Source organism: Geotrypetes seraphini, chromosome 12 (genome assembly GCF_902459505.1).
Source record: "Geotrypetes seraphini chromosome 12, aGeoSer1.1, whole genome shotgun sequence".
NCBI classification, from domain to species: Eukaryota; Metazoa; Chordata; class Amphibia; order Gymnophiona; family Dermophiidae; genus Geotrypetes; species Geotrypetes seraphini.
The window spans coordinates 58,963,441-58,978,676 of NC_047095.1; the positions used below are offsets into that span (position 1 = coordinate 58,963,441).

Here is a 15,236-nt window from a genome sequence, read left to right on the forward strand (position 1 = left end):
GATTTTAAGATTCTTCCTGCTTACCTCTGCTTCCAGCTGACAAAAGGGCCAACTGTCCCTACCAGTGTTCCCTCTAAGGTACAGCATCAAAAACCACACAGTTTTTAATGTGGCCATGCATCATTCCTGAATCTGCTACAGGCAAAGTGTAGGAGTCTATGCCACTGAAAATACTGCTCAGTGAAATCAAGTGAAGCCGCGACTGCGTTCTTAAGTACGAGTCATACTTAAGTTAGGTGCCTGTAACTCGGGGACTGCCTGTACATCTGAAGTAGTTTTGTCTAGGCCTGCTTAAAGTTCTCAAAAATAATAGTACTAGATGTGGCTTTCTTCCAGCATATATTTTTTTTCCAGTTTTAGATACAGTGGTACCTCGGTTTACGAGTGCACCGGTTTGCGAGTGTTTTGCAAGACGAGCAAAACATTCGCAAAATCGGCGCCTCGGAAACCGAGCACAACTCAATTTGCAACCCCTCCCCCCCCCCCCACGATCCGGCACCCCCCGCCGCATCGGGCACCCCCCTGCCGCGACCTGAGGTCCCCCCAACCCACCCGAACCCTCTTCTTACTTTAGTATAGCCTCCGCACCGGCACCAGCATGTCCTGTACGTTGGTGCCAGTGCCCGAAGATCTGCCTCCTGTGCTGGGCCTTGAGCATGTGTGCATGCTCAAGGCCTGAGAGTTCACGTTCTCTCGAGAACGTGAACTCTCAGGCCTTTGAGCATGCGCACATGATAAGGGGAGTGTGGTAAGTGGCGCAGTGGTTAAAGCTACAGCCTCAGCACCCTGGGGTTGAGGGTTCAAACCCACGCTGCTCCTTGTGACCCTGGGCAAGTCACTTAATCCCCCCATTGCCCCAGGTACATTAGGTAGATTGTGAGCCCAACGGGACAGACAGGGAAAAATGCTTGAGTACCTGAATAAATTAATGTAAACCGTTCTGAGCTCCCTTGGGAGAACAGTATAGAAAATTGAATGAATGAATAAAATAAACGAGCATTTTGGATTACGAGCATGCTCCTGGAACGGATTATGCTCGTAATCCAAGGTACCACTGTACTTTCCTTTTTATAACATCTGCTTTCTTCCACACAGGTCTTTTTTCTTATTTAAAAGTGACAAACAAGTGGGAACAGCACACTTAAAACTGGACAAGTTGGAATCGGAGAGCGAAATCAGAGAAATCATTGAGGTACAGTTTTAGGAGTGTTCACTTTGTTGAGCCCAAACAGAAATATTGGGCAATAGGAATGAGTCAGAAGCACAATTTTACTAAATACAACCAGCCTTGATCCCCCTAGTACTCTAATATAAAAATCCTTTTGGAGAAAGATTTAGATGGATAATTAGAGTACCTGTCCTGATGCACTGAAATGAAAATTCTCTATCCTTCTGGCCTTAACAGGTTTATGATGGTAGAAAACCTACCGGTGGCAAATTAGAGGTGAAGGTGAGACTCCGGGAGCCTATAAGTGGACAAGATCTTCAGTCTGTAACAGAAAGGTGGCTTGTCCTTGAACAAAGCATGCCTAAGGTAGGAATGCTGTTTCTGAGCAAGTGGATCAGTCTTTTTACTGTTAGTTCCCAAAAACTATAGACATATGGAAGAACTTGACATACACAAAGCTGACATAAAAATCTTAAGTCTAAGAAATACGTAGTATTCAGCCGATAGTGATGAGTCTTGCGACCGCTGCATACAAATAGGACTGACTTTCATGCATGGTCCTGTTACATAGTAACATAGTAGATGACGGCAGATAACGACCTGAATGGTCCATCCAGTCTGCCCAACCTGATTCAATTTTAAAATTTTTTTTTTTCTTCTTCTTAGCTATTTCTGGGCAAGAATCCAAAGCTCTACCCGGTACTGTGCTTGGGTTCCTACTGCCAAAATCTCCATTAATCTGGCCAAGTGCTGATTCTACCCCTGAAAAGCCCCCCAAATAGCTGGTTTTCAGTTTGGTGCTAACTGGTTATTTTCAGCAGCATTAACCAGTTAAGTGCTGCTGAAAATTAGTGGTTAGCCTTATACAGGCAATTCAACTGACCAGGAGCCATTTCTGGCTGGTTAAATCACGTTGGATATCATCCCCAGTATCACATCTTGGAATGGTTTATTTCATTTGATACACAACCTAGTTCTAGAAACATCTTTACAATAAGTATAAAATATACATAAAATCTATTTCAGACAACTTAGGTACTAAGGATGGGCGAGGCCTAGGTTACAAAAAAATAAAATATACCAGAAAACTATCAAAAACTCTAGGTTACAGTAGGAGGTAAGGTGTATATATACGAGTAATATAGACAAGAGCTGATGGAGATTGCCCAAAATCTAGACCCTGTCTGTCTGACTTTAGGGAAATGCGTACGATTTAGCATCTTTTTAAATTTTGTGTATTAAGATGTCAGAAAATAAATCATTCATTCCACTGAGTGATTCAGATATATAGATGAAATAAATAGGTCAGAAAGCAAAATATTTTTAAGTGAGCTTAATAAACAAGATAATGCATCTGGTATAAGACTGCTATAATGAAATGATGGAAATCTAGTATAATAGGTCTTATGTCCACTTTATAGTACTTTGAATCTGAAAACTAATGGAAAGCTGGTATTCAATCTGTAATAATGGTGTGATACCATAACATCGTGCTTCTTAACCGTGTAACCGTAAGTTCAACGCGGTTTACAAACGATTATAAACAATATCATGAAGAACAAGAAAAGTTATTTGATCAAGTATTTTGAAAAAAGATAGGTTTTCATCTGAGTTCTAAAGTGTTTATAGGAACAAGCTGTAAACAGTTACGATTGAAATTCTTTATCATGGGATGCTGCTTGAAATGCTAAAGTATGATCAAGAAATTTCTTGCTTTTACAACCCTGTACAGATGGGAAAGTAAACAGGGCATGAGATCTTCTGCTATGTTTATACAATGCTATAGAAAATCTATTGAGCATTTAGAACAGAGCAGTGCCATACATAACCTTATAACAAAGACAGCCCAACTTAAACACGATATGGGCTCCATCGGGAGCCAATGCAGCTCACAATAGAACGGTGTCACATGGTCATACTTCTTCGGACCATAGATCAATCTGACCGCTGTATTCTGAATCAATATGAGTCTGGCCATGTCTTTCTTAGTAATTGTCAAGTAGGCAATGTTACAATAATCAAGAAGACTCAACAACAGGGATTGGACCAAAAGTTTGAAAGCAGAAAACTCAAAATACGGTTTAATGGTGCGTAGTTTCCATAGAGTATAGTTTCCTTTATGTACCATAGCATCTATCTGTTTTTTTCATAGTCAGATGCTGATCCAAAACGATTCCCAATATTTTAATTGTGGGATGAATTGTATACAATTTTGAATTTATATTAATTGAGGGTTCATGAGAAATTTTTTGTGGTGACGCAACAAAAAACTTTGTCTTATCAGGATTGAGTTTGAATTCCTGCATCCAAGAATTCATTAATTTCAGTACAGACTCTGTCTTATGAGTAATGTGGGACAGAACTGTTACAAGGTATAACAATTGTGATATCATCAGTGTAGCTGAATAGTCCTATACCCAGATTACTCAAGCAAGAACCCAATGAAGAAAGATATGCATTGAATAGTGTAGGTGAAAGTGGAGAACCCTGAGGGATGCCACAGGGATTTTTCCAGATGTAAGAAAGCTGATTATTAAATCTGATCTGGTAAAGTCTGGATTCCAAAAACCCTTTAAACCACAGAAGTACATTGCCTTGTAAACCCAAGGCATCTAAACAAGCCAATAATTTGGTATGATCTACCAAATCGAAGGCACTGCTCAAATCAAACTGAAGAACTAGTGCACTAGTACCCTTACTCATGAAATAATTTTATTACAGTGTTGTGGATCAACTGAAAGATGGCATGACCTGAATAATTGGAATTAAAGTAATTGAGCAGGGGAAATGGAAGTTCTATATTTCCTGAAAATATTTTACAAGATGGAGGCCTTTATTTATACTACCTTCTCAAGAAAAATCAGACACTATCATATTGAATGTAGTGTGGGATTCTCTACTAGTCTGCATAAAGAAATTCGTACTTTAATTAACATGATAGTCACCTCTAATCTAACCCCAGTAGTTGTGGTTGGGGACTTCAGATGTCTTCAAGAGCAGTACAGAAACTGGAGAATGAAATGGGAGAACTTCATAAGTCACAGTCTTGTCAATAAAGGATGACACAGAAGATGGGAGAATATGGAAAAAATTATTAGCACTGTTTGAATTTGGCTCTCAACTTTTCCTAAATGCCCAATGCCATCACCTGCTGACCTTTACAGAAAGTATTTAAGAAGCTCCTCAAAACACAATTGTCCTGTTTAAGGAATTACTGTGCATTTAAATTTTAGATGTTTTGTTCCTTTCTTGTGCTGTTTTAGCTATTAAGTATGTGCACATTTATAAACCGCCTAGGAATTAGATGGTATAGAAATTTTTAAAATAAATAAATATCTATTTATTTAGTGTAAGGATGGGCAACATCAGTCTTTGAGGGACACCATCCAGTTGGGTTTTAAAGATTTCTACAATGAATATGGACAAGATCTATTTGCATACAAGAGAAGCAGTATATGCAACTCAAATTTCATGTATATTCATTGTAGAAATGTTGAAAACCTGATTGGATTGTGGCCCTCGAAGACTGAGGTTGCTCACCCCTTATTTAGTGCTATATATTCTCTCTCTAGACATTTGAAATTGTGGCTTATTTTTTGTATCTACAAGCTGCTTATTAATTGACAAAGATAATTTGCCATCTTTTCTTTACTTTGCTCTGCCCTTAAAGGCTCCTGGCTGGCTTTTGCCTTTATTACAAGGATATACTGCCAGGATGCCCTAAATTCTCTGTTTTCATAATTATCCTTCAAAGCTGCGTCATTCTGAACCATACACTCCTCCAAGTGACCTTCAGCTTTTTCTCTGTTTCTAGTTAAAAGGAGAGAGAACAGTTTTTTAGAATGTTAGTGCCAGCAGCCTGGTTCCTTTCAAGTTAAGGTGGAGCCCATCTTTTCAGTAGAAACATCCTTCCCCCCCCCCCTAATTGGGTCAACCTGGTAAACATAAGTTCTTAAGCCAAGAAAAATGCAAGAGATCTTCTTTACTTTTCCCCCAAAACAGAATCCTTTTTTTTGAAATACCCATCTTCATTTACTCTTATGACAGCGACTGATTGAGAGGGTTAGTCTTCAGAGGAAGGCTTATCATAATTCGTTTATAGCCTTTAGAAGGCATGAAGATGGTCCATGTATATCTAGGTTAAGATTTTGGATTCTCTGAGGGTTTAGCTTACAAAAGGGTGCAGTATTTCCTTTTAAGAGGTTCAATTCTTTCAACTGTTTTTGTTGTACAGTACAATCTATCTGGCCTCATTTCAAAGGCCATGGTCAGAGGAGTTCCATTGCTACTGTTCTCAGCAGGGATATTTATATCAGAAGTTCAGCTTAGTCCTGAGGGCTCTTACATTTTTTTGTAAGACTGCTTTCAGAGGGTGGTACTTCACTTCTGCTGGTTGTGGGTTTATATCCCATGCTGCTCTTGTGACCCTAGGCAAGTCACTTAATCCCCCATTGCCCCAGGTACATTAGAGTGTGAGCCCACTGGGACAGATAGGGAAAAATGCTTATGTACCTGAATGTAAACCACTTAGGCTATAAGTGTTATATAAATACTTAAATAAAATTTAAAAAATTCAGGCTTCTCTTTTCCAGTTGTAGGAAAGTCAGGCAAGGTAGCCTAAGGGTGGCTATTCTGAAGTTAGCTGTAGGCCTTTCTTTTAGGTCTTCTGGTCCTTCCAAATTCAGATAATCACCTTTGGCTAGAGATAGGCTAGTGCATCATTTTCAGGACCTAAGACTTCACTTTCCAGAGAAGTCAGAGGTGATTGCCTTGGCCCACACCCACAGGCGTTTGTGGGCAGAGTCCAATTTTCCAAAGATAATGGTAGAACAGAGGCTTTATTTCCACTACATTCATTCTGAAAGCACTTAAGCGTGGATGATCTTTCAAGAAGAGACTTCCACCTTGGATACAAGAGTCTTGAAAGCTAATGTGGCTTTCTGCTGTGTAGGTTTGGTATATCCTACTTGCCTGGCATGAACAATAAGGAAGATGAATTTATTGTCATTGCCTTGACTCATCCACCAATGTCATGACAGGCTGTTCTGAAGTTATATGGAGCTAATCTTACCCTTGGCTTGTATGGTATCTTGTTTTGATAAAGGAGAAGGAGCTTTGCCTGTATGAGGTTTAGGGTTTTTGAAATTATATTTTTATTAGGCTTTTCAATAGAAAGCATAAATGCTCTGTGGCCATGTACATTGTTTCTTCAATGCACTCCTTCACCAATCAGAACTAGTAAAACAGAACAAAGAGAACAGACTCTTAAGGGAGATAGTCATTTCATCTGCTGGCAAGACATAAGCCCTTGTCTGTCCAATCCCCCCCCCCCCCAAAAAAAAAAAAAATTAACATGTGAGCTCCTTAAAGTAGGGTTTTTTGTAGAGTGTACCATGTTGGATGTTCCCTAGAAGTTAGTCTGCTTCTGAACACAGAACTCCAAACACTGGTGTGTTGGATGAACTCAAACTGTAACACATCAAGTATGCTTTGCATTAGACTTTTTTTTTTTTTTACAAAGTAATATTAACTCTCTCATTATATATGGTTTCATTTTTCTTAGGTTGTAAGTTCATGAGAATGGTCCCACATCCTACTTTGTTTTAATCTAGGTAAGCTTGTTTTACTTTTGTGGATTTCTCTCTTAGTAAGACATAGATAATACTTTCAGAAATTGAACAATTTGTTTGCTTTCTTTTGCAGCCCTTTGCCAGGTACCTCACCAGCTACCTGCTAGTGGTCTTATATGAACATGCTGCTTAAGTGAGCAGCAGAAAGCACTGCAGCTCTCCCATCTGTGGAAGGTGGAGATTACTTCTGTTTGCTACTAACTAAATCACCTTGAGATGAATGCTTCAATCAGGATGGAGGCTGCTACTTTCTGTTCTAAACATGGTACCAGATGTTTAAGCAGTTGAGTACCTAGAGCTATTAAGGTGCCATGTGTCAACCAGCAGCAGTCTGCTTTCAAGTCAGAGTGTGTTGTTTTGTGCCATTAAAGTCTTTGTAATCAGCATGCTAGCAGGTGAGAGGAACAGGAAGAAATTCATTTGAATAAAGAATCCCCCCTCTGGTGGGCATCTACAACTACTTTGTTAAAACTTAAAGGTGAATTCATGTGCAAGGACAGTGTGATGCAAGTTGTGCTCCTCAGCTCCACAGGCATGAGAATCGATTGTCCAGTTGTTTCTTCCTGCCCCTTCGCCTAATGAAGCGCTACAGCCACTCAGACTAAAGCCATGCAGCTTTTATACTTTGGACTATACCTTTTAGTATATTAGGAAAAAGCACTTCCATCATGCTTGTTGGCTAGTGTTTTGTCACCTAGTGGAAACAGCCTTTTTCTAAGCCCTACTGCATACAGTATCTAATGGTAGCCCTCCCAAGTTGACCTCTTTTGAACCCTGCTGTTAGTTGCCTAGAATTGCTCAGCTTTGGTGTACCTTGTGTTTTAGCAATGTCACTTTGGTACAGTAGGTGTAGCTAAAATATTTTTGTTTAGTTTCCCAGGACCATTTAAGAGCAATTTCCTTTGGTTAACTCCATTTCAGGAGCAATAAAATGTAACCAGTGCACAGTCTTTGCCACTAACATGTGCAATCCAGAAAGCGTGTATCCTACTTGTGAACAGTGGGCATGGTTTACACCAAAGGAAAAAAAACAAACCTTGAATTTCAGGGTGGTGTTGCCTGTTTTAGCAAAAATTAAAATAAAAAATGCAGTTTACCTGTTTCAACCAAATGCATATCCGTACCTGTTAGCAGGGTTTAGTGATGTGTAGACCAGCCTTGCTCTTAGCTAGTTAACTTTTTGAAAGAAAATTTAGTCAGGCTGTTATAATTCTAGTTGGAGGGCATAGACAAAAGTTGTGGTGGCCAGCTGTCTGTCCTGTGCCTTCATTATACATAGAACCTGGCCTCTGCCTATGTTACTCCGTGCTCTGTTGAATCCCAACACAGAACTCATCCCGTCAAAATATGCATCACAAAGGCCTCTAGACTAGTGCTGCCCAAGTCACCGATTCACTTTGGTGAATCAATTTGTTTTCTTGGTGACTAACCCTCCTCCCCATACCTTTGGGCCTCCTAAAGCAGGAGCAGCAGCCTGTGCTAAGCACTACCTCTTTTTAGCCGTCCATTGCTGCTCCTGTTTTAGGGGGGAGAGGAGGTCAGTCGCAAAGTGCTGCATAGGTGCCAGCGCTGGGTACCCTCGGCTCTGCAGATTTAGGGGGGCCCCCGGCTGGCATGTTTCCCCCTTGACCTCACATTCAAAACTAATTACACCCTGCAGAGGATTGCTGGTGCAGTAGCGATCCTTGCAGGCTGCCGTCAGCAGCGGGAACATGCTGCAGAGACTGACGGCAGCCTGCTTGTATCGCTACACCACAGGCAAGCCTCCGCAGGCTGAAATTAGTTTTGAACATGAGACCGGAAGGCCAGTGGGGGAAGCTGGACAAAGCTAGAGATAAGGGGGAAACATGCCGGCCTTCAGGGGGCCCCTGGTGTAAAAATACATGGAGGGAAGGGGAGAAATAAAGGGTCTAAAAACAGGAGAAGGGGAGAGAGATGGTGGACAATGGGATGGAGGGAGGGAAGGAACAGAAAGGGAGAGAAGCTGAACCCAAGGGATGGTATGGTGGGAGGGGGATAGAGATGGTGGGATCCATCGCTGCAGCTGCTCTTTCATTCTTTGGGTCACAGGCAGTGTGAATGAAGTAAGCATGCTGTCTTCCACAGCTGAAAGCTCTCCCTCTGCTACTGCTTCCTGGTCCCACTTAGGTGCGAAGCAGTAGCAGAGGGAAAACATCACTCACGCTGCTGGTGGCCCGAAGAGTGCAAGTGTCTTTATCACTGTAGGATTACAGGGGTCATTAGAAAAATGCTGGACTCCAGTGATGGAGATGAAAAAAAGGAAAGATGTCAGACCTCTGGGGAACGGAAGGGGAGTATAGAAATGGAAGATGGATGGTTAGCGCAGAGAAAAAAGAAAATGACAAATGGGCAGGAGACGCAAGTGAGTTATCAGAAGACAAACAGAAACCAGGTCTTGGGACCAACATGATTTGAATAATGACCAGACAACAAAAGGTAGAAAAAAGAATTTTATTTTCTGTTTCATGATTACAATGTCAGATTTGAAATGTGTATCCTGCCAGAGCTGGTGTTAGACTGTGAACATGAGCTAGGACTTAACAGAGAGGAAAAGTCTTTTTTGTTTATACCACAGCACCAGTGTGGGTAGGAGAGGCTAGAAACTAAACCCACCAGGATGTTTGGGGGGGGGGGGGGACCCCAATTGGACAGGAAAATGGAATCATAAAATCAATTGAATTTTTTTTTTTCCTGAATTGGGCAGCACTACTCTAGATTAAAGAATGACACAAAGACAAATTTGTCCCTGGCCCTGTGGGATCTATCTTCATCCCTACAAGCTCTGTCCTCATCTTTAAATACTTTAAAATCCTAAGTGTTCAAGGCTTGTGCAGATGAGGACAGAGCTGCCCATGAACAGGGGACAAATTTGGCCCCACGCCATTCTCTACACTTATGTATTGGCAAATCTGTTTGTCTGGAATGTTTGTAACACTAAAGTAAGTATATGTTTCCCTTGGTGTAGGTTTCCATTTACTGTACAAAAACAATACATTTTTTGAAAAGTACAGGAGATGTAGCCTTACTAGAAGGCAGAGTTGGATCCCTGGAGAAAAAAGTAGAAGCTATGGCCTGTTTTCCATTTTAGCATTGTCCAAATATCAGCTGTGCCAGGAGTTAGTTTGGTTCTGTTAGAAGGGATGAAGAGAATACATTTTTTTAGTTTAACTGCATATTTAATATAAAAAAACTACATGTTAAAAATAAATATATTCCCATTGTTTGCAGTTAGCAAACTGAATTTTTTTAATGTACATTTTTATTTTTAAAACAAATGTTTCATTTTCCTTAACAAAATGATACAGTTCAGGTTGTTTTAAAGAATTGCAAGTAAAGCCAACTTAATTGCTGATGCAAGATTGCTTTGCATAAGAACAAGCAAGGTACGGATGACATCTCAGTAGTTTTATTAAGCTGAGGGGGAGGCAAGGAGCTGGTAGACATTATGCTATCACCTCCTCCCTCCAAGGCATCAGTTGACCATCCTAAAAACAATAATTGCTTGGTATACAGTTGGTAGGGTAACCTCAGAGTTACTCACAGCCATTGTTGTTCACAGTTCACTACAATAAGCCAGTATCCTGCATATCTAGAGAGGGTCCTATGTTACTTTAGCATTTGACTCATCTCTTCCCGGATTTACTGCAGTTTCTCATGGAGGTGGGCATCTTCAAGCTAAGACATTGCCTCAGCTAGCTGTTTTCCCCCAAGATGACTCCATTTAATTGCTATAATCTAGTTACTGCCATGATAAATTCTCAATGAAAACCAAACCCAGCTCCCTTTGCAATCCTGTGTACATACATGTATCCCAGGGGAAAGGATGATCCGTTTGATCTATAAACACCACTGTGCAGGAGCCAACATTACAAAGTGAATCTAGGTCTACCTGCAATAGCACAGCTACAATCAAACCATCCCCGCCTTGTCTGAAAATTATAGCCATTTCCTCTTTCAGTATTCTAACAATCGTTAGTGGTGGGTACATTTGGATGTCTGCTTCTAGATATGTATTTAACATTCATCAGCATTAAAAGTAACAAGGATTCCTCCTGCCTTCATTGTAACAACCCCACACACACGCTTGTAGTTTCATGTTTACCATCAAAATAGCCAGATTATGACTACAACTCAAGTTTGTTTAAACGAGGCTGTTAATGCCATTTCATTTGTCTAGCTAAAAGTTTTACTTTCACTTGTATTAGTACTCCAACCTTGCAATTACCAGATGTCATCTCTAGAGCTCTTGCTTAGCTCACTTAACCCTAGGCTTTGTGCCATAAATGCTTCCTCTCATTTGCAGTAAATCTTGGGCATCATTTTTCTAATTTAGCTGGAATGTTTATAAGAGACATTTTCACACAGAACAGCAGAGGGTTATAGGCCCTGGTTTGAAACTTTTTTGTTTTTTTTAATAACCACCACTCTTCCTCCTGTTTCTACTAGTTTGATCTTAGAATTAATTCTTAGGCTGCTTAATTTATTTCTGAATAAAACTGAATTATTTCTGTCACACATGTACCCTTGAGGTGTTCTCTCCAACACTGATTGATGCTACTTTGAAAATGCTCTATCCTTTCCTTTTAATAAGGACTTGAGTAGACCTGAACAACCACCTAATGCTTAGAGTAAAAGGATTAATGTCCTGCTCCTTATTTACAGAAATATAGTATAGTGTAGCCTTTTACCACTAACTGCTGTTTGCTTCATGTATAAATGCAGGCCACTATTTTTCATATAGAGTAAAAAGGGGGAGGGGAGGGGAGGGGAGGGGGAGGCTTGAATAACTAGGCCCCTTTCCACTGTAAGCTCTTGGAGGACAGGAACTACCTACTGTACCTGGTTGGAAAGGTGCGATACCAAATCTAAACATAGAAATCCAAATGTGCCCACCATAAGGATTGTTAGAATACAGGAAGAGGAAATAGCTATAATTTTCAGACAAGGAGGGGTTGGTTTGAGTATAGATGCGCTTACTGCAAGTAAACCTAGATTTACTTTGTAGTGTTGGTTCCTGCAAGTGGTGCTTCTCAAACTGTAACTCAGAACCCCAAATGTCACAAAACCTGCATGTGCAATCATGACCTGCATGGGTTTTCTAGAGCTACATCATTATGCTGCTGTAAGAACATGTGGCTAAATTTCTATCTGCTATAAATAAGAGGCCAGTCTTCTGTTGTAATAAACCAACTGTGGTGTGGTTTCTTCCTTTATCTAAAACACGGCCAGCAGAAAAATTTCAGCTAATTTAATCAAAACATACCTAAAATCAGGAATGATTGTCCTTTTCTCAACATGGCTCCTGATGACATGGATGACAATGGTCCAGCACTCATCACTTTCACTGGTTAATCTTTACAGAAACCACACTAATTCCAAAAAGCAAAGCATATTATTCACCCCTCCCAAATTTCTTTCTTGGGGTATCAAAGTTTTATTTTTTAAAAAAAGACTACTGTAAATAAAATGTGTCCTGATCTTAGCCATGCAAACTGCTCCCCTAAATCTTCTTAAATACACTTCACTTCAGTACAATTTTACATAGGTCACTAGAGGCCTGGCTGAAAAGAGCCCATGCTGTTTATATTTGGAATCTAATATCCTGTTATGGGACTCCGTCTCTAAAATCTTCCTAGGTAGACAATTCTCAAAGTTTATTTTATTTGTCAGGCCATAATGCAGATATGTCTTTAAAAGGGTTACTTTACCTTCTTAGCTAACCTGGATCTCAATAACTAAAAGCAGACAATCTAAGGTACAAATTGACTTAAATACTTGGAAAGGTCATTTGGTTTTACAGGTCATGTTTAATGGAATCTATATCACAAAGCAATCTATAGGTTTTGAGGCACTGCATGAGCCATTAATCACAAAAGTGAGGTAATGAAATGGTCTCTAGAAATCTCAAGAGAGCACACAGGAAGGCTACATGATCTGAAGAGCACATAGGGCAGATGTAGTAGGATCTAAATTAAGGTTAGTGCACCATCCAGTTGCCAGTGAATATGGAATTTCAACAAATGGCATCAAATGAGTCACTGCATTATATAATTCCAAAAAGGATAAGACAGATGGAGGTTTTATTTTGAATTTAAAATTATTCCAACTTTGGATTTGACCAAAAGGAATATAAACTCCTCTTCACGCTTATAGGTATAATTATCCATGTAGATCTTTCCCTAGCTTGCTGTGCTGCTCACAGTTCAAAATAGAATAACGGAGGCAGGACCCCCCCCCCCCAAAAAAAAAAAATAAAAAAACACAAAAAAGGGGTAGATTGTGGGTCAGTGCACACAGCCCCTCTACAATCACCACACCCAGGATTTTTACATGCTAATCGCTTAACTCATGCTACATGTTTGATTAGCCCCATCCATTTCTTTCACTGGCACCAGGACAAATATTATTTTGGATCAACTTAGATCCTCTGCATAAGCAAAGCTCATGCTAAGTTGATACAGGCCAATGTTTAAACCAGAGAGCACAGCCCTCTGATGCATGTATGGTTGTTCTGGCATGGCATGTTATTTCCCAGCAATGTGGAACCTAATTTCTAATAGCTAAAGGTCCTGCTACTCATGCCTTCAGTATAGTGGTGTTTTCAACAAGGTTTACTTTTTAATGCTCTTGCAAAGCAAGGGCAAGGAAAACTGGTCAAATGCAAAACATATGTCCTAGGGCATAATCTGTTGCACTACAGTGGTAGGCCGAGAATAAAGCTAGCTCTCCCTTTATCTACCCTAAACTACTTGTGGCTATTAAAATAACAAGAAAAATCCTAGGCGAGAACTGGAATACTATGTAATGCACTTGTGGACTAACACTTTTTTCTCGTAAGATGTGCATAATTATAAAACTGCTACAGATTGACCCTGGCTTTATGGAAATGCAATGCAGGACAATGGAGCATTCCTATGCAGCTAAAGAAAACTGCAAAATTTCTGGTAGGTTTCCTAACCATTATAAAAATAATAAAATTTATCCAACCTTCCACATTGTCACCTAGATATATATATATATATATATATATACACACACACAGTAACTACAATAACTTCTTGTGTTACATTCAGAAATATAACTAGTCTGACAACAGTCTTTTTTTCCTATTCATGCAAATTGCAAAAGGTCCCAATCACTGCTGTCGCATTTCCAACATATATATATCAGTTTTATGGCTAGGATCCTTACCATGCATCTTTATACGGCTTTCCCCCAAAATAAAAAGTGTCTTAGATGTGCTCTGACCAGAAATCTGGTCAAAATAATGTAAACTTGACTCTGTAATGTATGCAGATAAAGCACTGAGTGCAGCGAGTTTAGCATGAGGTCAGAATGTAGTGCCTGATCTTTCCTTCTTCCAAGTCACTCCACAAACAGTACTGGTCTGGAGTTTCGTCCTGTAGTAGCACTCCAGTCATCTTTGCACCTTTTCCTAACTCTGAGCACTGTCTTAAAGCATAGAAGCAATCATCTTTCCAGCACTATTGTTGAAAATGCATAGAAGACTTAGAGCAATGGAATCCATCTCTCTTCCTCCACCCCTCCCATTAGTAGTGTTAACAAAAGCTTAATTTTCCCGTTTTAAAGTGCAAATGATTCAGATAAACAAGTGAGAAGGAAAAATGAAGTCCTCTTATGATATGTTTTCCAAGATATAAAAGATGAGTTCCATGACAATAGGTCCTTCGCTCAGCTGACATGCCCCTCCATGAATCACTGGAACTAAGGCACTGTCCAGGTCATTCATGTACTGAGCAGGCAGGGGTTGTCCATTACTGCCAGCCTGATATCCAACCTGAAAGCAGCATTGAAAAAAAACCACAAAGGTTATGTCGGCTTTGACCAGCATCTTACAACATATGATTAAGATATGCAATACAACAGTACAAACTCCCAATTTGTAATCAATTTCCAACTCTATAAACTACACAGATTTTTTTTTCTAGAGAAGCCTCCTCTGGAAATTACTAGATGCCGAGTGGACACGGATGTCGACTGTCGGTACCTGACCGTGGTAAAAGTGGACACAAAAAACTGCTCAAATTGAATATGGCAAGCATTTATGGTCCTCTTTTACAATGCAAGCAAAGAGATTACAAGAAATATCCCGATGCTCAGGACCAAGACACTGCACACACCAGTTGTGAGGTAGAGAGCTGCACAAGAACCAGATCCCCTCCAGACTTGCGGGGATGGGTCTGGTTTATTTGGGGGCTGAGGTGGGTGTGATACCTCCTTCAAGCATTGTATCCAGCCGCACTCTGGCTCTTTTCAGCATTTCTTTACCTCCATTCCCAAACACCCCCCAGCCCTACAGCATCTTACCAGCCTTACTCTTCAGACCGCGTGCAGCATGCCTTCCTCCACGCTGCTAGCGGCTAACCTGGAAACCTCTTTTTTCCAGGTTGGCTGCC

General features: G+C 40.3%; 2 protein-coding genes across 7 annotated transcripts in view; one reads left to right on the forward strand and one right to left on the reverse strand.

The window, feature by feature from the left end:
* Nucleotides 1–7,909, forward strand: part of CC2D1B (coiled-coil and C2 domain containing 1B) — a 154,860-nt gene extending 146,951 nt beyond the window's left edge. For both annotated transcript variants that reach the window (XM_033916368.1, XM_033916367.1), the window contains 4 exons: nt 1,096–1,192; nt 1,406–1,534; nt 6,732–6,780; nt 6,872–7,909. In XM_033916368.1, the coding sequence (XP_033772259.1) occupies nt 1,096–1,192; nt 1,406–1,534; nt 6,732–6,746 (241 nt within the window). In that variant the 3' untranslated portion in view covers nt 6,747–6,780; nt 6,872–7,909. The remainder of the gene's footprint in view (nt 1–1,095; nt 1,193–1,405; nt 1,535–6,731; nt 6,781–6,871) is intronic.
* Nucleotides 7,910–9,439: 1,530 nt separating this feature from the next.
* The window catches only part of ZFYVE9 (zinc finger FYVE-type containing 9), a 165,964-nt gene continuing 160,167 nt past the window's right edge, over nt 9,440–15,236 (reverse strand). For 4 of the 5 annotated variants that reach the window (XM_033916066.1, XM_033916069.1, XM_033916065.1 and 1 more), the window contains one exon: nt 11,883–14,617. In XM_033916066.1, coding sequence (XP_033771957.1) covers nt 14,456–14,617 — 162 coding nt within the window. In that variant the 3' untranslated portion in view covers nt 11,883–14,455. Of the gene's footprint in view, nt 9,948–11,882; nt 14,618–15,236 lie in introns of those variants that run through there. The other variant, XR_004536594.1, reaches the window with a different exon arrangement.